Source organism: Theropithecus gelada, chromosome 20 (genome assembly GCF_003255815.1).
Source record: "Theropithecus gelada isolate Dixy chromosome 20, Tgel_1.0, whole genome shotgun sequence".
Lineage (NCBI taxonomy): Eukaryota > Metazoa > Chordata > Mammalia > Primates > Cercopithecidae > Theropithecus > Theropithecus gelada.
This window is the reverse complement of record NC_037688.1, coordinates 47,391,871-47,412,457: the sequence shown is the minus strand read 5'-3', so window position 1 is coordinate 47,412,457 and position 20,587 is coordinate 47,391,871. Positions and strand designations below refer to the sequence as shown.

General features: G+C 50.8%; 1 protein-coding gene across 3 annotated transcripts in view; it reads left to right on the top strand.

The window, feature by feature from the left end:
- Positions 1 to 20,587, top strand: part of FANCA (FA complementation group A) — a 75,467-nt gene that overhangs the window by 45,515 nt on the left and 9,365 nt on the right. For all 3 annotated transcript variants that reach the window (XM_025369498.1, XM_025369499.1, XM_025369497.1), the window contains exons 24-33: positions 268 to 338; positions 642 to 735; positions 876 to 1,063; positions 3,663 to 3,759; positions 5,733 to 5,909; positions 8,322 to 8,395; positions 10,876 to 11,004; positions 16,366 to 16,450; positions 18,633 to 18,805; positions 19,704 to 19,812. In XM_025369498.1, coding sequence (XP_025225283.1) covers positions 268 to 338; positions 642 to 735; positions 876 to 1,063; positions 3,663 to 3,759; positions 5,733 to 5,909; positions 8,322 to 8,395; positions 10,876 to 11,004; positions 16,366 to 16,450; positions 18,633 to 18,805; positions 19,704 to 19,812 — 1,197 coding nt within the window. The remainder of the gene's footprint in view (positions 1 to 267; positions 339 to 641; positions 736 to 875; positions 1,064 to 3,662; positions 3,760 to 5,732; positions 5,910 to 8,321; positions 8,396 to 10,875; positions 11,005 to 16,365; positions 16,451 to 18,632; positions 18,806 to 19,703; positions 19,813 to 20,587) is intronic.

The window sequence follows — 20,587 nt, the reverse complement described above, 5'->3', positions numbered from 1 at the left end:
TGGTGCCTTACACACAAGGTTTGCCAATCCTGCCCGCTGCTATAGAATTTTGTGATTGGCAATTACATGAGGGCTGCTGTTCCCAGGATTGGGGAATGGGGGCCTGGATACCAGTTTGCATGGTAATGTGCCCTCCAAACATAAGCCTGTTTTGGAGTTCTGTTTGCAAAGCGGAATTGCGATGTCTGTGGCGGGAAAACTGGCCGGCTTCCTTCCTGCTGCTCCCGTCCCCGGGATGCTGCGCTCACAAGAACCGTGTCTCCACAGGCTGTGGACCTCCTGCTGACGTCTTTCTGTCAGAACCTGATGGCAGCCTCCAGTGTCGCTCCCCCGGAGAGGTGAAGGCGCAGGCGGCTTCCTGGGTGGTGGGGCTCCCCTGGGTGCCGCCTCCTGCTGGCCAAGGCTGCAGGCCAGGGATGCATGAGCTCGTCTCGGCGGGAGCACGCGGCGAGGCTGAGTTTCATCAAATAGGTCGCAGCAGAAGTCGGGAAGCACTGCAGAAGATGGGTTGTCTTCCAGAAAGACCGTTATTTTGGGGAACAACTTGGCTGTTTCTTGGGCCGCTGGTGCCTGGGTTAGCTGTTGTAGGGATGTGCAGGACTGAATGGCCAGTACTGATGGTTTTGCGGCTGTCCCTGCAGGCAGGGCCCCTGGGCTACCCTCTTCATGAGGACCATGTGTGGACGTGTGCTCCCTGCAGTGCTCACCCGGCTCTGCCAGCTGCTCCATCACCAGGTGAGGCTCTGCTTCACGGGGCCACCCTTGGGGGCCCACTCTGAGGGCCAGGCTGCTGCTTCCCGGCTTGTCTTCAGTGCCTTGGAAAATTCCAGCTGGGAAGAGGGCTGTCTGCTCTGCCACCCTCGTTCTCGTTGCAGGGCCCAAGCCTGAGTGCCCCACATGTGCTGGGATTGGCTGCCCTGGCCGTGCACCTGGGTGAGTCCAGGTCTGCACTCCCGGAGGTGGATGTGGGTCCTCCTGCCCCTGATGCTGGCCTTCCTGTCCCTGCGCTCTTTGACAGCCTCCTGACCTGTAGGACGAGGGATTCCTTGCTCTTCTGCCTGAAGTGAGCTGTTCTTCCACAGTTGTGTCTTCTCTCCTCTCTCTAGAAAAGTGGTGCATGCTCGTTTGATAAAATTGAAGAGACAGACATGCAGACATACCACCCAAAGATAACCACTTTTTAGCATTTTGGTGTATATCCTTCCAGAATTTTATCTGTCATATGTTTATAATATGTATGCATTTGTTTCTTTGTTCATAAAAATGAGATCATACTATACTAAACTGCTGAAATTAATAGTAGATAGTAACTGTCTACATTGTTAAGCATTCTTTGATGTCCTGGTGAGAGCTGCTTTGTTTTGTCTTGGGGTTGTCTGGCCCTTGGTTGGACCAGCTTCCTCTGGTCAGGTTCTTCGGCACCCCGTGGTGAGCAGTTTCCCAGTGTGTACATGTACACTTCAGGCTATGTCTCTAGGGCTCAGCAGATGGGGCCATGTGCTGAGGTGAGGAAGGACCCTGTGGTCGAGAATGGTCTGCTCAGGGCCTCAAGGGCTCCCTGCAGCTGCCACGCAGAGGCAGAGGCCAGGACGGAACCCCTGCAGCTGCCACGCAGAGGCAGAGGCCAGGACAGAAGGCTGGGAGACTCCAGTGGTCATTGCTCTCTGGAGCTTGGCTTGCAGCTCCTGGGTCTCTTGGGCAGAGGAAGCCAAGGTTGGGACAGAAGCCCTGTTGTGATGCCGGAGACCCTGTGAGGAAAGGGGAGAGCTGGCATTATGACAGGGTCTGAACAACAGAGAACTTAGAAGAGGCTCAAGAAATGTACGTGGAGCAAGGAGAGGAAGTCAGATGGCAGCTGTGTGGATCCCACACCCTCAGACGTGGGCCATGGGGAGCAGGCAGTGGGTACTCCGGGGGTTCAGAGCCCCTCCCAGGCGCTTGGCCCCACCAAATAGTCCCCACTCACCCCAGGCCCCAAACACTGAGTGCTGGGTATTGGCATGAGAGGCACACGGCCGATGGAGAAGTTGGGAGCTGGTGAGGAGGGAGGCGTCTGGGTGACTTGGGGGAGACAGGGCCATCCCCTTTCAGGAACACAGAGATGCCTCAGGATATATATCCAAGTGAAGAAGGCAAAATACTGAACTCTGTCTCAGATGCTACTTTTTGCATAAGAAAGGGAGAATGAAATATATATTTGGTGTTTTTAGCTTTTTTTTTTTTTTTTTTTGAGACAGAGTCTCACTCTATCGTCTAGGCTAGAATGCAGTAGCATGATCTTGGCTCACTGCAACCTCCGCCTCCCGGGTTCAAGCAGTTCTTGTGCCTCAGCTTCTTGAGTAGCTGAGACTACAGGTGTGCACCACCATACCCAGCTAGTTTATGTATTTTTAGTAGAGATGGGATTTTGCCATGTTGGCCAGGCTGGTCTTAAACTCCTGACCTCGGGTGATCTGCCCACCTTGGACTTCCAAAGTGTTAGGATTACAGGCGTGAGCGTCACGCCCAGCTCAAATATGCATCTGAAAAACAGAAACATTAGACCCCTAAGAACACCATGACAGTGCTTTGGCATCTCCATCGCCTCGTGGAATCTCACTCTGACGTTCTTGGTTACTAGTGAGAATTTTTCACATGGGTATTACTGTAGGTACGTATGTTGAGTAAATGAGACATTTCTTGCTGAGTCCCCCAGGCTGAAGTGATCCTCCCGCCTCAGCCTCCTAGTAGCTGAAACCACGGGCACATACCCGCACACCCAGCTAGTGAGAGATAGGGTCTCACTATGTTGCCCAAGCTGGTCCTGAACTTCTGGGTTTAAGTGATCCCCTGAGCTGTGATTGTGCCACTGCACTCCAGCGTGGGCATCAGAGTAAGGCCCTGTATCAAAGAAAAAATAAACCAAAGATTGGGCCAGGCACAGTGGCTAACGCTATAATCCCAGCACTTTGAGAGGCTGAGGTGGGCAGATCACTTGAGGTCAGGAGTTCGAGACCAGCCTGGCCAACATGGTGAAACCCCGTCTCTACTAAAAAAATTTAAAAATTGACTGGGTGCGGTGACTCATGTCTGTAATCCCAGCACTTTGGGAAGCCAAGGTGGGGCGGCTCGCGAAGTCAGGAGATCGAGACCATCTTGGCTAACACAGTGAAACCCCATCTCTACTAAAAATACAAAAAATTAGCTGGGCATGGTGGCGGGTGCCTGTAGTCCCAGCTACTCGGGAGGCTGAGGCAGGAGAATTGCTTGAAGCTGGGAGGCAGAGCTTGCAGTGAGCCGAAATCACGCCGCTCCACTCTGGCCTGGCAACAAAGCGAGACTCCGTCTCAAAAAAACAAAAAACAATAACAGCAACAACGAAAAAATTAGTTGGGCACGGTGGGAGAGCCTGTGATCCCATCTACCTGAGAGGCTGAGGCAGGAAAATCACTTGAACCCAGAGGCAGAGATTGCAGTGAGCCCAGGTGGTGCCACTGCACTCCAGCCTGAGCAACAGAGCGAGACTCAGTCTCAAAACAAACAAACCAAAAAACCAAGGACCAATGCTCAGGTCATCCAGTTTAGAATGCACTAAACTCAGTTTTGTGAAGTTGAAAGTAACTTTTTCCTTCATCCCTTATTTTGTATGGATAACATTTACATGTTATAATTTCTGTTTTCAGATTTTGTACAGCGGCAATTTCGTACTCTCTGTGCAAGTTTTCTTCCCAGTCACGAGATATTTTGCGCAGCTGCTTATCTCCAGGCCTTATTAAAAAGGTGGGTTCAGTCATTTCCTATTTTTCCATTCTGCTGTACGTTTCAGGTTTACGCAGCTTTCAGACCGGAAGGCCGAGGTCTGCTGCCGCCTCATGCCCATCTCAGGGCAGCTCCTGCGTCAGGCTGGCTGTTGTGGCCACCTCTACTGTCTGCTTGGGCAGCCTGACTGCTGAGCGCTGCCTTTTCTTCTGTTCTGTGAGTGTAAAGTGAAGTTGTATGAGGACAGCTACACGTCTGTAGTTGTAAGGAAATAGATGTTGGTATTTATAGGAAAGATGAATTAAAAGATCAGTATTCATAAAAAGTATCTTTCTCTGGAAAGAAGAATACTCATTTGTCTCGTCTAGTAAATGTTCCTTACATTGTTCAGAAAAAGGAATTTTTTTTTTTTTTTTTTTTTAAGATGGAGTGTCGCTCTGTAGCCCAGGCTGTAGTGCAGTGGTGCGATCTCGGCTCACTGCAGCCTCCACTTCCCAAGTTCAAGCAGTTCTCCTGCCTCAGCTTCCCAAGTGGGTGGAATTACAGGCACCTGCCACCACGCCCGGCTAATTGTTTTGTATATTTTTTAGTAGTGACAGTTTCACCATGTTGGCCAGACTGGTTTCAAACTCCTGACCTCAAGTGATCTGCCCTCCTTGGCCTCCCAAAGTGCTAGGATTACAGGCATGAGCCACCGTGCCCGGCCCAGACAAAGGAATTTAAAGATGAGCATTGGAAACCCTGAATGTCAAAAGCAAAGGTGAAATGGCACTGAAACCAGTGTTGTCCTTTTATAGGATTTTAATGAACGCCTCAAGTATAAAATAGTGGTTTTTAGGCTGGGCTTGGTGGCTCACACCTGTAATCCCAACACTTTGGGAGGCCAACGTGGGTGGATCATCAGGTCGAGAGATTGAGATCAACCTGACTGACATGGTGAAACCCCGTCTCTACTAAAAATACAAAAATTAGCTGGGTGTGGTGGCGCACGCCTGTAATCCCAGCTACTTGGAAGGCTCAGGCAGGAGAATGGCGTGAACCCGGGAGGCGGAGCTTGCCAGTGAGCCGAGATTGCACTACTGCCCTCCAGCCTGGGCGACAGAGCGAGACTCCGCCTCAAATAAATAAATAAATAAATAGTGGTTTTCAACTGCAGACTTCACATCGGAATCACCTGAGAAGCTTTTGAAACTACAGATTCCTGGCTCCTTTCCAGATAAATTAAGTCAGAATCTGGGAGCAGCCCCTGAGGATCCAGGGTGCACATATTTCCAGTTATTTCCTCTGAGGAACTTTGCCTCTGGTGCCAAGTTTTTAAAGAAAACATGGTGTTGGAGCTTAGGAGAGGGCAACATGGTCCCCACCCAGCGCGCTGGGCAGGGATGGCAGTCTGGTTATAAACATGGGAGGCTCTCGTCTCCTCAGGGGCAGAGATGGACACGGTCCCGTCCTTGGAGCAGTCCGGTTGTAAACATGGGAGGCTCTCATCTCCTTAGAGGCAGAGATGGACACGGTCACGCAGCACCGATAGTGTGTCTCGCTTGTCCAGTGGTGTGCGCTTTTGGTGGCAACGCCATTCCTGGTAAAGGCCTAGAGATGGGCGGTTTCACGACCCAGGACCAAACCAGCCCTACCCCTGGGAGGCAGTTTTGTTCCTGCAATTCTGCTTCCAGACATTTAGCTCAAGGAAACAGTCAGATGGCAGGAACGTCTCTTCCCTGGAGCGCTGTGCACAGCCATGACCACTGAGGGGCTCTACACGCTCCCAGGGCCTGGACTGAGGCCCCCTGAACGTGGGGTTGTGTGTTGCACCCTCCCAGGGCCTGGACTGAGGCCCCCTGAACGTGGGGTTGTGTGTTGCCCCCTCCCAGGGGCTGGACTGAGGTCTCCTGAACGTGGGGCTGTGTGTGTGGCTTGGCTGTTGATGGTCTGTTTCCACCTGAGCATTGGCTCAACCGCTCCCAGTGAAACTTGCATGATACTGTCTGTTTCAGTTTCAGTTCCTTGTGTTCAGATTGTTCTCAGAGGCCCGACAGCCTCTTTCTCAAGAGGACGCAGCCAGCCTTTCCTGGAGACCCTTGTACCTTCCTTCCGCAGACTGGCAGAGAGCTGCCCTCTCTCTCTGGACACACACAACCTTCCGAGAGCTGTTGAAAGAGGAAGATGTTCATGTAGGTCACCGTTCCTTCCCCTGCATCGTGCCACATCCTGTGTGTGCAGACTGTCTCCTCAGAGGCAAGAACAGCAGCACCTAGGTGGTTTGATTGGAATCTTGACTGACATCATTGTGGCCTCATGTGCCACAGAGACTGGGCACGGTTCTCACACCTGTGATCCCAGCACTGTGGGAGGCCAAGGCGGGTGGATCACCTGAACTCAGGAGTTTGAGACCAGCCCAGGCAGCATGGTGAAACCCCATCTCTACAAAAAAGGCAAAAATTAGCTGGGCGCAGTGGTGTGCACCTGTAGTTCTAGCTGCTTGGGAGGCTGAGGCAGGAGAATCGCTTGAGCCTGGGAGGTGGAGGTTGCAGTGAGCCCAGATCACGCTACTCTAGTCCTGCCTGGATGACACAGCGAGACCCTGACTCAAAAAAATAAATTAATAAATACAGAGAAACCCTGCTATACTTTCTGAGTTTCTCCCAACACAAACTTCTTTTTTTATTTTTAGTGATAATGTTCTTTGAGACAACGTCTGGCTGTGTTCAGTGGTGCAGTCTTGGCTCACTGCAGCCTCTGCAGGTTCAAGCGATTCTCGTACCTCAGCCTCTCCAGTAGTTGGGACTACAGGCGCCCGCCAAGCGCACAGGAGTGAGCCTAGAGACGCTGAGTGGCGTCTCTAGGTTAGTAGTACAAAAGCCTCAAGGTTATTGTACTACTTTTTCTGCTTTTTTTATTGTTAACTATGTTAGCTACACAAAAGTAAGTATGATGCTGTGTTTTGATGTGAGGAATGATGACCAGGCGCAGTAGAAAAAGAAAAGGAGGCAGTGAATAGCTCTGTGCCCACCAGCAGCTCGGAGGGAATCTTCCTGCATTGCTCCCTTGGCTGTGCCGCATCTGTGGGTGTCCCTGTGCGGAGCTCGGCAGCTTCGGCCTTTACCCAGATAGGAGTGCGCGGCAGGAGTGTTGCTGCTTTTCCTGCAATGTGAGGTTTGGAGATTAGTCCACAAATCAACATATTGAAATTAGTCCCTGTTGATTCATGGAACTGTTTTAAGATTTACAAACAGGAAACATGTTAACACAAGTCGGACGCCATGGCTCATGCCTACAATCCCAGCACTTTGGTAAACCGAGGCGGAAGGATCACCTGAGCTCAGTTCAAAACCAACCTGCTCAACATAGTGAGACCTTGTCTCTACTAAAATTTTATTTTATTTTATTTTTTGAGACAGAGTCTCACTCTGTCGCCCAGGCTGGAGTGCTGTGGCGCAATCTCAGCTCACTGCAAGCTCCGCCTCCCGGGTTCACGCCATTCTCCTGCCTCAGCCTCTCAAGTAGCTTGGTCTCCAGGCGCCCGCCACCATGCCCAGCTAATTTTTAGTATTTTTAGTGGAGATGGGGTTTCACCGTGTTAGCCAGGATGGTCTCAATCTCCTGACCTCGTGATCCGCCCGTCTCGGCCTCCCAAAATGCTGGGATTACAGGTGTGAACCATCGTGCCCAGCCCTGTGTGTGTGTGTGTGTGTGTGTATTTTTAGTAGAGACGGGATTTCACCATGTTAGCCAGGATGGTCTCGATCTCCTGACCTCATGATCCGCCTGCCTCAGCCTCCCAAAGTGCTGGGATTACAGGTATGAACCACCGCGCTTGGCCTACTAAAAATGTTTTTAAAAAACTTACTGGGTCATGGTGATGTGCACCTGCAGTCCCAGCCATCTGAGAGGCTGAGGGGGAGGATGCTGGAGTCCAGGAGGCAGAGCCAGCCACGAGCTACGATTGTATCACTGCACACACTCCAGCCTGGGCAGCAGACCCTGTTTCCAAAAATAAATGAAGGGATGCTACTGTGAATAGCTGTAGAATGTTGTTGTTCTCTTTTTTCTTTTTTTTTTTTCCTTTTTATAGATCTCACTCTGTTGCTTACTGCAGCCTTGACCTCCTGGGCTCAAGCGATCCTCCCGCCCCAGCCTCCCAAGAGGCTGGGACCACACACACGTGCCACCATGCCTGGCGGATTTTTAAATCTTTTATAGAGACGGGGTCTTGCCATGTTGCCTAGGCTCAAGCAATTTGCTGGCCTCAGCCTCCCAAAGTGCTGGGATTACAGGCTTGAGCCACCGTACCCAGGCAATTTTTAAATGAGATGGGGTCTTACTATGTTGCCCAGACTAAAATAGCCCTTTTATACTTGGAAATAAAGGATTACAGCGCTAACATCTTTGTGCTAGGGAAATCTTGTAAGAAACAATTCTTGACAAAACTAAAGTTTCTTTCCTGTAGAACTCTCAGCTGCAATTTCATTATAACACAGGGACACGGAGGGCTGCGTATGAGATGAAATGACAAACTGTTTTATAAACCTGCGGTGGATTGTGTGTTCTGTCCTCATTGTATTGAATTGCTCCCTTTCTCTCAGTTAACTTACCAAGACTGGTTACACCTGGAGCTGGAAATTAAACCTGAAGCTGATGCTCTTTCAGATACTGAACGGTATGTGTTGAAAAGAGCTACCCTGGCCGGGCGTGATGGCTCACACCTATAATCCCAGCACTTTGGGAGACTGAGGCAGGAGGATCTCTTGAATCCAGGAGTTTGAGGTCAGCCTGGGCAACACAGGGAAACTCCATCTCTACAAAAAATAGAAAAGGAATCACCTGGGCATGCGGCACATGCCAGTCATCACAGCCAGCTGGGAGGCAGAGCAGGAACACTGCTTGAGCCTGGAAGGCAGAGGGTGCGGCAAGCTGAGATCACACCACTGCACTTTAGCCTAGGCAGCAGAGTGAGATCCAGTCTCAAAAGAAAAAGGAGCTTCCCTTTAAAATGTTAAAGTTTTCTACACTGTCTTAAAGCCTATGTTTTGACATTTTATCCTCAATTTAATGTTTTGTTTAACTGTTAATCTTTGATCACAATTTTAATTGTTTTTTTGTTTGTTTTTTTGGTGTCAAGATTTATTAAAGCAAAATTGAACGTAAAGTTTCCACGTGGTGGGGGCACCCGGGAGGGGTGCCCAATTTTAATTTTTATTCCTTTATTTAAGAAACATTTACTGAGTTCCTACCATGTGGTAGATACTTCTAGAGTGTTCTAGAAGCAGCGAGTATAGCGGGAAAGAGACAAGGCTGCTCATATGGCACCTGTGTATCGAGGGCAGATGTGGCACATCGAGGGCACCCACTTAGACTTCACCCTGCCCTGGCTGGGCTGTGGCTGCTCTCCAGGAGCTGTACACCTGCGTCCTGGCCCTGGCAACACGCAGGTAGACACAGAAGTAGATTAAAGGTAGGAATGAGCTCTGGAGATACCAGACAGGGCCGTGTGAGAGGAAATGACCAGGGAGGAGAAGAGGCTGGTGTGGAGCAGGTGGTGCAGACTTTGAGGAGAGGTGCTGGCCTTGACATGGGGGCACCAGGAAGTGGGTAAATGAAGCACTGAACCCCCCTAGGTCCCAGGGCTGATGACTGAGACCATTGGAGAGGTCAGTTGTGCTGTTCTGGACATAGGAGTAGGGAGCCCAGAGGGCCCTTGGGTTTGAGGCTGTGGAGTTTAGGGTGGAGGTCAGGGAGAGGGGAATGTGGTCACTGCAGACAGGGAGCATCCTGCTGGGTACATGAGCCTCGGGGTGCCTGCCACACCCAGACTCAGGAGAGGGTTGGCATCAGCCACCCTGTGTTCCTCGTCCTTCTGGCCGTCAGGGGCCCTCCAGGCACATGCAGCACTGTCTCCTGCGCCTGGATCCTGGCATCAGATTCTGGATGAAACCAATAGAAGTAATAGGAAAAGGAAAACGGGGGCCACAAAAACAACAACTCGCTGCTGCCCGTGGCAAAACGGGTGCCGATGGTTCAGGGTTTGTGCCAAGCCCGCTCTGCAGGTGCTTCCTCCACACACTCCCGTTTCTCCTCCTGGCTCCTCTCTGGGGTGGAATCTAAGGAGGTCAGAGGGAGGGACTGGTCTGCTACGTGGGGTCGTGAGGACCTCTCCTTACCACTCAGGTCACTGCTACGTGGAAGTCGTGTTGAGATGTGTTCCTGGGATTTTCTTTCTTTTCTCAATTACTTAAGTGATACTTAGATACATTCTGTGCCAGTTCCAGACAGTGTGGGTAGAGCACACACCCCTTAGCACTCACATTTGCATGGTAGCATTTTCCTGGTTTTGGCTCTTTCTGTGTAAATGGATTGCAGTATTGATGGTTCTGCGCACTGCAGATTTGTCTGTTTGTTTGAGACAAGGTCTCACCCTGTTGGCCAGGCTGGCGTACAGTGTTGCAGTCATGGCTCACTGCAACCTCCCTCTCCAGAGCTCAAGCGATCCGCCTGCCTCAGCCTCCTCAGTAGCTGGGACCACAGGCGGGCACCACTATGCCCAGCTAATTTTTTATTTTTGGTAGGAATGGGGTCTCCCTATGTTGGTCATGCTGATGCAAACTCCTGGGCGCAAGCGATTCTCCCACCTTGGCCTCCTCCCACAGTGCTGGGATTATAGGTGTAGCCACCACAGTTTTGAGTGAGTGTGTCCTTGAGCCCTTTCCTGTCCATATGCACAGAGCCCACAGTCTGGACGCAGGTTGCTTCACCATCCCCTGCCGGTGAGCCTGTGAGTAGCTCAGGTGCCCTCAGGTGACTTTACAGCCTACATTTTTGTGCTTACCTGTTCTGTTCACCAAGCTCATCCGCTATGTGGCCAGCAGTTACCCAGTAGGATGTCATCCTGAGTGGCCTTTGATCAGTGGAAGGGGGGCGGTTCACAAAGGCCACTCCTGAGACCAGGCCTTTCCCACAGTCCCAGGCACCCCACCCTGCAGACAGTGAGGTCTCATTCCTATTCCGAGGTCCCGAGCTGCCAGTCTCAACCCAGCTCTCACTAGTGCTGTGTGTTCCTTACTGTGGGCCTACTCCCTGGTTATGGGGAACTGCTGGTCGCGAAGCATTTCTCAGAATTGATATCAGTGTTTGCTGTTCCAGGCAGGACTTCCACCAGTGGGCGATCTATGAGCACTTTCTCCCTAAGTCCTCTGCTTCAGGAGGCTGTGACGGAGACCTGGAGGCTGCGTGTACCATTCTTGTCAACGCTCTGATGGATTTCCACCAAAGGTTAGCAGCACACACTGTATTAGGGTTCCCTAGAGGAACAGAACTAATAGGATATATACAAAGGGGAGTTTTTGGCTTTGCTGGCCGCCGATTAGATGGTACCCACCCAGATTAAGGGTGGGTCTGCCTTTCCCAGCCCAAACCCAAATATGAATCTCCTTTGGTAACACCCTCACAGACACACACCCAGGATCAACATTTTGCATCCTTCAACCCAGTCCAGCCGACACTCAGTGTTAACCGTCACACACCAATGAGGCCTTACTTGAAATCATGGCAGCTCTAAGAATACATTTTTCTCTCACTCCAATTGTGTTATGCAAAGTACACTCGAGCATATCACATGGCAAATCTAAGTCAGTACAAAATAAAGGCAAGCTTCCTTAATCGGTTGTTTCTTTATGTGTATAGACTTGTTAAGTGCAACAACTTTGGGCCGGGTGTGGTGGCTCACACCTGTAATCCCAGCACTTTGGGAGGCTGAGGTGGGTGGATCCCCTGAGGTTAGGAGTTCGAGACCAGCCTGCCCAACATGGTAAAACCCCATCTCTACTAAAAATACAAAAATTAGCTGGGCGTGGTGGCGTGCGCCTGTAGGCACAGCTACTTGGGAGGCTGAGGCAGCAGGATTGCTTGAACGCAGGAGGCAGAGGTTGCAGTGAGCGGACTGGGCGACAGAGCAAGACCCATCTCAAAAAAAAAAAAATGGCAACAACGTTTTCCTATTCTGTCACCTGGTATTCAAGGTGAGCAAGTGTGAAGCGCGGCACAAATGGCCTAGCAGATACTGGGCCTCTCTCCATCTGAGAGGGATTCTCAGGACAGAGCAGTTCCTGAGGTGTTGCGTGTGGACCAGAAGGATGGACGGAGTGGGCCTGGGGCTGTCCAGGCTTTGCTCCCAGCGGCTCTTGCCTGCAGCTCCAAACTATTGTGTTACAGCTTCAGCATTCAGTACAGATGGCAAGTGTGTATGCACCTTCCCTCCATGTCCCCTGCCTGTGGCAACCAGGAATCCATTTTCTGTTCATGGATTTGCCTTTTTTGCATATTTAATATAAACAGAATCACATAGTATGTGGCCCTTTGTGTCTGGCTTCCTTGGCTGAGCAGAATGTTTCTGAGGCTCATCCGTGTTGTAGCACATATCAGCACACCCTTCCTTCTTATGGCCGACTGACGCTCACAGAAGGTGTGGAAGCTGACGCACCTCTATCGTGGGTGACTTCCCGTTAACCCTACTCCAAGAATGCCTCCTGAGATTTCCCATTTATCTGCTGTTACCTTAAATCCCACTCTTAGGTCAAAACAACCTTGAGGCCGGGCGCAGTGGCTCATGCCTGTAATCTCAGCACTGACAGGCCAAGGCAGGCAGATCATCTGAGCTCAGGAGCTCGAGACCAGCCTGGTGAAACCCTATCTCCACACAAAAAAAAATTAGGCATGGTGATGCGTGCCTATGGTCCCAGCTACTCATGAGGCTGAGGTGGGACTGCTTGAGCCTGAAAGGCAGAGGTTGCAGTGAGCTGTGATAACACCACTACATTCCAGCCTGGGTGACCGACCCCATCTCAAAACAAACAAAACAAATTTTCCACCTTAAATCCAGCGGTTAGATTCACAGAGCATTCTTGCTTTTCCCTGAGGGGTTGACTTCAATAATCCTTCCCTGTGGTATAGAAGCCCCGCCTGGGGGTAACATTGCAGGGATGCATCATCTCTCTAGGCTGCCCAAGACATGGCTTCTGTCTGTAAGCCCTTAAACATTTCTGTCTGAGAAACTGGATTGTTCAGCCTCTTTCTCCAGCTTCCCAACTTCCCCAGCCTTTATGGGTAGGTTTGCACAGAGCTGCTCACTGCAGAACAGAAGGATCAGCCATATTTTGTTTATCCATTTACTTCGTTTGTTTGAGACAGAGTCTTACTTTGTCTTATATATTTATTTTGAAACAGGGTCTTACTTTGTCACCCAGGCTGGGATACAGTGGCGAGATCTCAGCCCACTGCAGCCTCGACCTCCTGGGCTCAAGTGATCCTCCTGCTTCAGCCCCTCAAGTAGCTGGGACTACAGGCACCACCTCACCTGGTGGCTAATTTGTTGTTTGTTTTTTTTTGAGACGGAGTCTGGCTCTGTTGCCCAGGCTGGAGTGCAGTGGCCGGATCTCAGCTCACTGCAAGCTCCGCCTCCCGAGTTTAGGCCATCTCCTGCCTCAGCCTCTCAAGTAGCTGGGACTACAGGCGCCCGCCACCTCGCCCAGCTAGTTTTTTGTATTTTTTTAGTAGAGACGGGGTTTCACCGTGTTCGCCAGGATGGTCTCCATCTCCAGACCTCATGATCCGCCTGTCTCGGCCTCCCAAAGTGCTGGGATTACAGGCTTGAGCCACTGCGCCCGGCCCTGGTGGCTAATTTGTAATTTTAGTAGAGATGGGGTTTCACAATGTTGGCCAGACTGGTCTCGAACTCCTGACCTCAGGTGATCTGCCCGCCTCGGCCTCCCAGTGTACTGGGATTACAGGTGTGAGCCTCTGTGCTAGGCCGGACTTGTTGGTGGCCATCCTAGTGGGTATTAAGTGCTATTTCATTGTGGTTTTGATTTGTACTTCCCTGATGGGTAGTGATTTTGAGCATCTTTCTATTTTCTTATTGGCCATTTGTAGATTTTCTTTGGAGAAATATCTATTCATATCCTCAGCCCATTTGAAAACTGGGTTACATTCATGTACTGCATAACAGTGTTTTGGTTAACAACGAGCCACATATATGACACTAATCCCATAAAGCCATAGTTGTTTTGTCACTTTTTTTTTAAGTTGTGTTTTTACTGTACCTTTTCTATGTTTAGATGCACAAATACTGTTGTGTTCCAGTTGCAGTATTCAGTACAGTTCCATGCTGTGCCGGTTCATAACCTGGGCGCAGCGGGCCATGCCATGTGACCTAGGTGTGCGGGTGGGTCTGCTGTCTAGGTCTGTGCAGTGGGCCATGCTGTGTGACCTAGGTGTGCGGGGGGTCTGCCGTCTAGGTCTGTGCAGCGGGCCATGCCATGTGGCCTAGGCGTCCGGGGGGTCTGCTAAGTCTGTGCAGCGGGCCATGCCATGTGGCCTAGGCGTGCGGGGGGTCTGCTGTCGAGGTCTGTGCAGCAGGCCGTGCCATGTGGCCTAGGTGTGCGGAGGGCTCTGGTCTGTGTCGGTGCACTTTGATGTTCACGTGAGGAAACCACCTAAAGATGTGTTTCTCAGAATGGATCCTTGTCATTAAGCAGTTCATGACTGTATTTATCTTACTGAGTTGTATGAGTTCTTTATATATTTTAGATAAAGTTCTTATCAAATATATGATATGTAAATATATTCTCCCATTCTGTTAATTCTCTTCACACTCTTGATCGTATCCTTCAATGCACAAAGGTGTTAAATTTTTATAAAGTTCAGATCATCTGTTTTTAGTTTAGCTCTTTAGGATTTTGATCCATTTTGATGGATCAAAAAACATTTTGGGCCACCCACGGTGGCTCACGCCTGTAATCCCAGCACTTTGGGAGGGTGAGGTGAGCGATCACCTGAGGTCAGGAGTTGGAGACCAGCATGGTCAACATGGTGAAACCGCATCTCTACTAAAAATACAAAAATTAGCCAGGCCGGTGATGGGCTCCTGTAATCCGTTACTTGGGAGGCTGAGGCAGGAGAATCACTTGAACTCAGTGGGCAGAGGTTGCAGTGAGTCGAGATCATGCCACTGCCACTCCAGCCTGGGCGACAAGAGTGAAACTCAGTCTCAAACAAAAAAAACAAAAGGAAGATCATATAATCCGTGAACAGAGATAGTTTAACTTTTTCCTTTCCCATCTGGATGCTTTCCTTTTTCTTGTTGAATTGCCCCGGCTTGAACTCCCAGGGCAGTGTTTTTTTGTTTTTTCTGAGACGGAGTCTTGCTCTGGCACCCAGGCTGGAGTGTGGTGGTGTGATCTCGGCTCACTGCAACCTCCGCCTCTCGGGTTCAAGCGATTCTCCTGCCTCAGCCTCCCCAGTAGCTGGGACTACAGGCACCCGCTGCCACGCCTGGCTGCTAATTTTTGTTTGTTTGTTTGTTTGTTTTTGAGACAGAGTTTCACTCTGTCTCCCAGGCTGGAGTGCCATGGCAGGATCTCAGCTCTCTACAACCTCTGCTTTACGGGTTCAGGCAATTCTCCTGCCTCAGCTTCCCGAGTAGCTGGGATTACTAGTGCCTGCTAACACACCCATCTAATTTTTTGTATTTTTAGTAGAGATAGGGTTTCGTCACGTTGGCCAGGCTGGTCTTGAACTCCAGACCTTAGGTGATCCGCCTGCTTCAGCCTCCCAAAGTGCTGGGATTACAGGTGTGAGCCACTGTGCCCGGCCTAATTTTTGTATTTTTTTTTTTTTTTTTGAGGCGGAGTCTTCACTCTGTCGCCCAGGCTGGAGTGCAGTGGCGCGATCTCGGCTCACTGCAAGCTCCGCCTCCCGGGTCCGCGCCATTCTCCTGCCTCAGCCTCCCAAGTAGCTGGGACTACAGGCGCCCGCCACCGCGCCCGGCTAATTTTTTGTGTTTTAGTAGAGACGGGGTTTCACCGTGTTAGCCAGGATGGTCTCGATCTCCTGACCTCGTGATCCGCCCGCCTCGGCCTCCCAAAGTGCAGGGATTACAGGCGTGAGCCACCGCGCCCGGCCAATTTTTGTATTTTTAGTAGAGAAGGGGTTTCACCATGTTGGCCAGGATGGTCTTGATCTCCTGACCTCAGATGATCCGCCCGCCTCGGCCTCCCAAAGTGCTGGGATTACAGGTGTAAGCCACCGCGCCCGGCCCCAGTGCAGTGTTGAGTAGAGGCAGCGACACTGCTTTGAGTGTAGAGAGCACATCCTTGTTGCCCCTGATCTTAGAAGAAAAGCTTTCAGTCTTTCCTCATTAAATTTGATGTTAGCTGTGGGTTTTTCATACATGCCAGGTACCAGATTGAGAAGATCCCCTTCTGTTCCTAGTTTATTGAGTGTTTTTATCACAAAGGGATGTTAAATTCCATCAAGTGCTTTTTCTGCATCTGTTAAGGTAATCCTGTGGTTTTTGCTTTTTATTTTATTGATAACTGCATTATATTGATTTGGGGATGTTAAGCTCTCCTTGCATTCTTGGGATAAACCCCCCTGGTCATGGTACATAATGTTTGTATTTCCTGGGTTGGGGTTGGTAGTATTTTGTGGCAGTTTTTATTGTTTATTGTCGACTAATGTGAGGTCACACTGTCAGAAAAGCACAGCCACCACTCAACTCGGGAGGCAGGAGGAGAACTGGGAACTCCAGCACTATTAGGCGATACTGAGGAAGATTTTATTGTATTTTGTTTTCAGCTCAAGGAGTTATGACCACTCAGAGAATTCCGATTTGGTCTTTGGTGGCCGCACAGGAAATGAGGACATTATTTCCAGATTGCAGGTGAGTTTGAGGATGCCACAACTCAGTGCGTTCACTTAATTTAAGCTGCATCCTATTAAGATGTTTATTATAGTCTGGGCGTCGTGGCTCATGCTTGTAATCCCAGTACTTTGGGAGGCCGAGGCTGGTGGATCACTTGAGATCTATACAGGTAGACAGCATGTACCTGTGTGTGTTCACTGTCAGTCAACAGGTGTTTACTGGTGCTGGCCACCCATGTGTCTTCTGTGCCAGGCCCCTGTCTTCCCCTCCCCCAGCACTGGGGCCTCCTAACTCCTTAGCCAGATGCTTTCCCTAGACCCACCTGGCTCCTTCTAATCATTATTATCATTATTATTATTATTATTATTATTGGGACAGGGTCTTGCTGTGTCTCCCAGGCTAGAGTACAGTGGTGCGCTCATAGCTCACTGCAGCCTTGACTTCCTGGGGTTTTGCCATGTTGCCCAGGCTGGTCTCGAACTCCTGGGCCCAAATGAACCACCCATCTCAGTCTCCAAAATTGTTGGATTATGGGCATGAGCCACTGCACCTGATCTTTATTCTTCTTTAAAAAACACAGCCGGGCCGGGCGCAGTGGCTCAAGCCTGTAATCCCAGCACTTTGGGAGGCCGAGACAGGTGGATCACGAGGTCAGGAGATCGAGACCATCCTGCCTAACACGGTGAAACCCCGTCTCTACTAAAAAATACAAAAACCTAGCCAGGCGAAGTGGCGGGCGCCTGTAGTCCCAGCTACTCGGGAGGCTGAGGCCGGAGAATGGCGTGAACCCGGGAGGCGGAGCTTGCAGTGAGCTGGGATCCGGCCACTGCACTTCAGCCTGGGCGACGGAGCGAGACTCCGCCTCAAAAAAAAAAAACACAGCCGGCCGGGCACAGTGGCTTGTGCCTGTAATCCCAGCACTTTGGGACTGTAATCCCAGCACTTTGGGAGGCTGAGGCGGGTAGATCACTTGAGGTCTGGGGCTGAAGACCAGCTTGGCCAACATGGTGAAACCCTGTCTCTACTAAAAATACAAAAAAGTAGTTGAGCATGGTGGTGTGTACCTACAGTCCCAGCTGCTTGGTGGTGTGTACCTACAGTCCCAGCTGCTCGGGAGACTGACTTAGAATCAACTGAGCTCGAGAGGTCAGGATTGCACTGCTGCCCTCCAGCCTGGCCAACCGGACTGAGACTGTCTCAAAAAAAGGAAAAAAAAAGACTTGTGAGGCAAAAATGATGTGTGGGGTAAAATGTTAGCCTGAGGTTAATCTGGGTGGAGGGCACATGGGTGTCCTTGTGCTGGTTTTTTTGGTTGGTTGGTTTGTTTTTTGAGACAGACTCTTGCTCTGTCACCCAGGCTAGAGTGCAGTGGTGGGATCTTGGCTCACTGCAACCTCCACCTCCTGGGTTCAAGCGATTCTCCTGCCTCTGCCTCCTGATTAGCTGGGATTACAGGCACCTGCCACCACACCCAGCTAATTTTTATATGGCTAATTTTGTTGGCCAGGCTGGTCTTGAACTCCTGACCTCAGGTGATCCACCTGTCTTGGCCTCCCAAAGTGCCGAATTACAGGCATGTGCCACCATATCTGGTCTTTTTTTTGTTTTTTCTTTTATTTTTATTTTTTGAGATGGAGTCTTGCTCTGTCGCCCAGGCTGGAGTGCAGTGGTGTGATCTCAGCTCACTGTAAGCTCTGCCTCCAGGGTTCAAGCCATTCTCCTCCCTCAGCCTCCCGAGTAGCTGGGACTACAAGCACCCACCACCACGCCCGGCTAATTTTTTGTATTTTTAGTAGAGACGGTTTCACCGTGTTAGGATGGTCTGTCTCCTGACCTCATGATCCGCCTGCCTCGGCCTCCCAAAGTGCTGGGATTACAGGCATGATCCACAGCACCCGGCTGTTTTTCTTAATTGAAAAGCAGTACTCTAACTCCTGGGCTCAAGGGATCTGCCTGCCTCAGCCTCCCAAAGTGCTGGCATTACAGACGTAAGCCACAGCACCCGGCCTGCACTGTTCTATATTTACAATTTCAATTTCAAAGTGATTTCCAGTTGAAATAGTTTGCCCCACTTGTTCCTTCTTGCCCTGTCCCCTGTGGAGACCTTTCCCTGACACCGCGCCACCCCCCGTCAGGGTACCCGACTGGCTGGGCAGTGAGCCCCGAGGCCTTCCTGTGCCAGCATCCTCCTCTTTTCCAGGAGATGGTAGCTGACCTGGAGCTGCAGCAGGACCCCTCGGTGCCTCTCGGCCACACCCCTTCCCAGGGGCACTTCCTCTTTGGGATTTTCGGCCGACGACTCCAGGCTCTGACAAGCGGTTGGAACGTGGCTGCCAGCCTTCAGAGACAGAGGGAGCTGCTCATGTACAAACGGTAATACCTACTACCACCTGGGCAGGGCAACATCTCATGACGGTCCTAGAGTTTCTTTGTAGCGAGTTCCTTTCCCGTGACTTACTTGTCTGTGTGTCCCCATCCCAAGCCTGTCCCTCTCTGTAGCACTTGCCACGGAGAGGATCCAGAGGGTTTAAAGTACTTCTGATTAAAACCTTCCAGCTGAGCGAGGTGGTTCACGCCTGTAATCCCAGCAGTTTGGGAGGCTGAGGTGGGTGGATCACCTGAGATCAGGAGTTTGAGACCAGCCTGACCAACATGGCGAAACACTGTCTCTACTAAAAATACAAAAATTAGCTGGGTGTGGTGGCGGACGCCTGTAATCCCAGCTACTCTGGAGACTGAGGCAGGAGAATTGCTTGAACGTGGGAGGCAGAAGTTTCAGTGAGCCGAGATCGTGCCATTGCACTCCAGCCTGGGCGACGGAGTGAGACTCTGTCTCAGCAACAACAAAAAACCTGCTCAGATGTGGAGGGACGTCGCAGAAGGAGCTCCTGTCAAAGTAGGGAAAACTGTTCAAAATGCCCATGGCAGCTGCATTTATAATAAGCGTGAAGTCATTAAATCGAAGTCATTTACTTTTACAGTCGTAGGGAATTGCTTCACTAGACAGACTGGCGCATCATCCACTTGGTTATTATGTAACTGTTAAAAGTTGTTTGGTAACACGTTTTGAGTGCAGTGGGCCAAGCACGGTACAGGGGAGTTGGGCTCAGAGTGCAGGCTTTGGATGGGACAGAAGGACACGGGCCACGGCTCCGGTTCCAACAGTGGCCTTGGGTTTCAGGGTATGGTTGCTACTCTGAGAGTCTGAGCCCTTGGGAGGGAGCAGAGTGTATGCTGTGCGGTTGCCACAGATACAGCCCCTTCTTTCCAGGATCCTCCTCCGCCTGCCTTCGTCTGTCCTCTGTGGCAGCAGCTTCCAGGCCGAACAGCCCATCACTGCCAGATGCAAGCAGTTCTTCCACTTGGTCAACTCTGAGATGGTAGGTGCCCCGTGTGCATGTGTCCATCTGATCTGTCGGTGCCTGTGGCACTGGCAGCAGCTCTTGCAGCCTCCATGCGTGTCCTGAATTCACCGTGCAAATTACTGAAGAAAGGGTTCAAAGTCAAATAGGGAACAATGTCTGGAATGCCGTGTGAGGGAGGGCCCCTACCCACAGCCAGGACGGCGGCCAGCACGTCACCAAACCAGCTGTAGGTTGCCTTCTCCAAAGTTTGAGTTCCTTCAGTTTCCCTCAAGTTTTAATAATTTTGACGCATGGAATCGTACAGACCATTTTGTGTGCCACGCACCTCAGTTCATTTATTTCTAATCTCAACATGCTTCACGTGTGAAAAAGCCTTGTGGTGATCTTTTTTTTTTTTTTTTTGAGACGGAGTCTTGCTCTGTCACCCAGGCTGGAGTGCAGTGGCCGGATCTCGGCTCACTGCAAGCTCCGCCTCCCGGGTTCACGCCATTCTCCGGCCTCAGCCTCCCGAGTAGCTGGGACTACAGGCGCCCACCACCACGCCCAGCTAGTTTTTTTTTTTTTTTGTATTTAATAGAGACGGGGTTTCACCGTGTTAGCCAGGATGGTCTCGATCTCCTGACCTCGTGATCCGCCCGTCTCGGCCTCCCAAAGTGCTGGGATTACAGGCTTGAGCCACCGCGCCCGGCCGCCTTGTGGTGATCTGACTACTGCTGTTGCCTGACAGGCAGCCCCATTGTCTTCCGTTTTAGACACTGCCCAGTGTGAGTTGCAGAATGATGTTAACCAG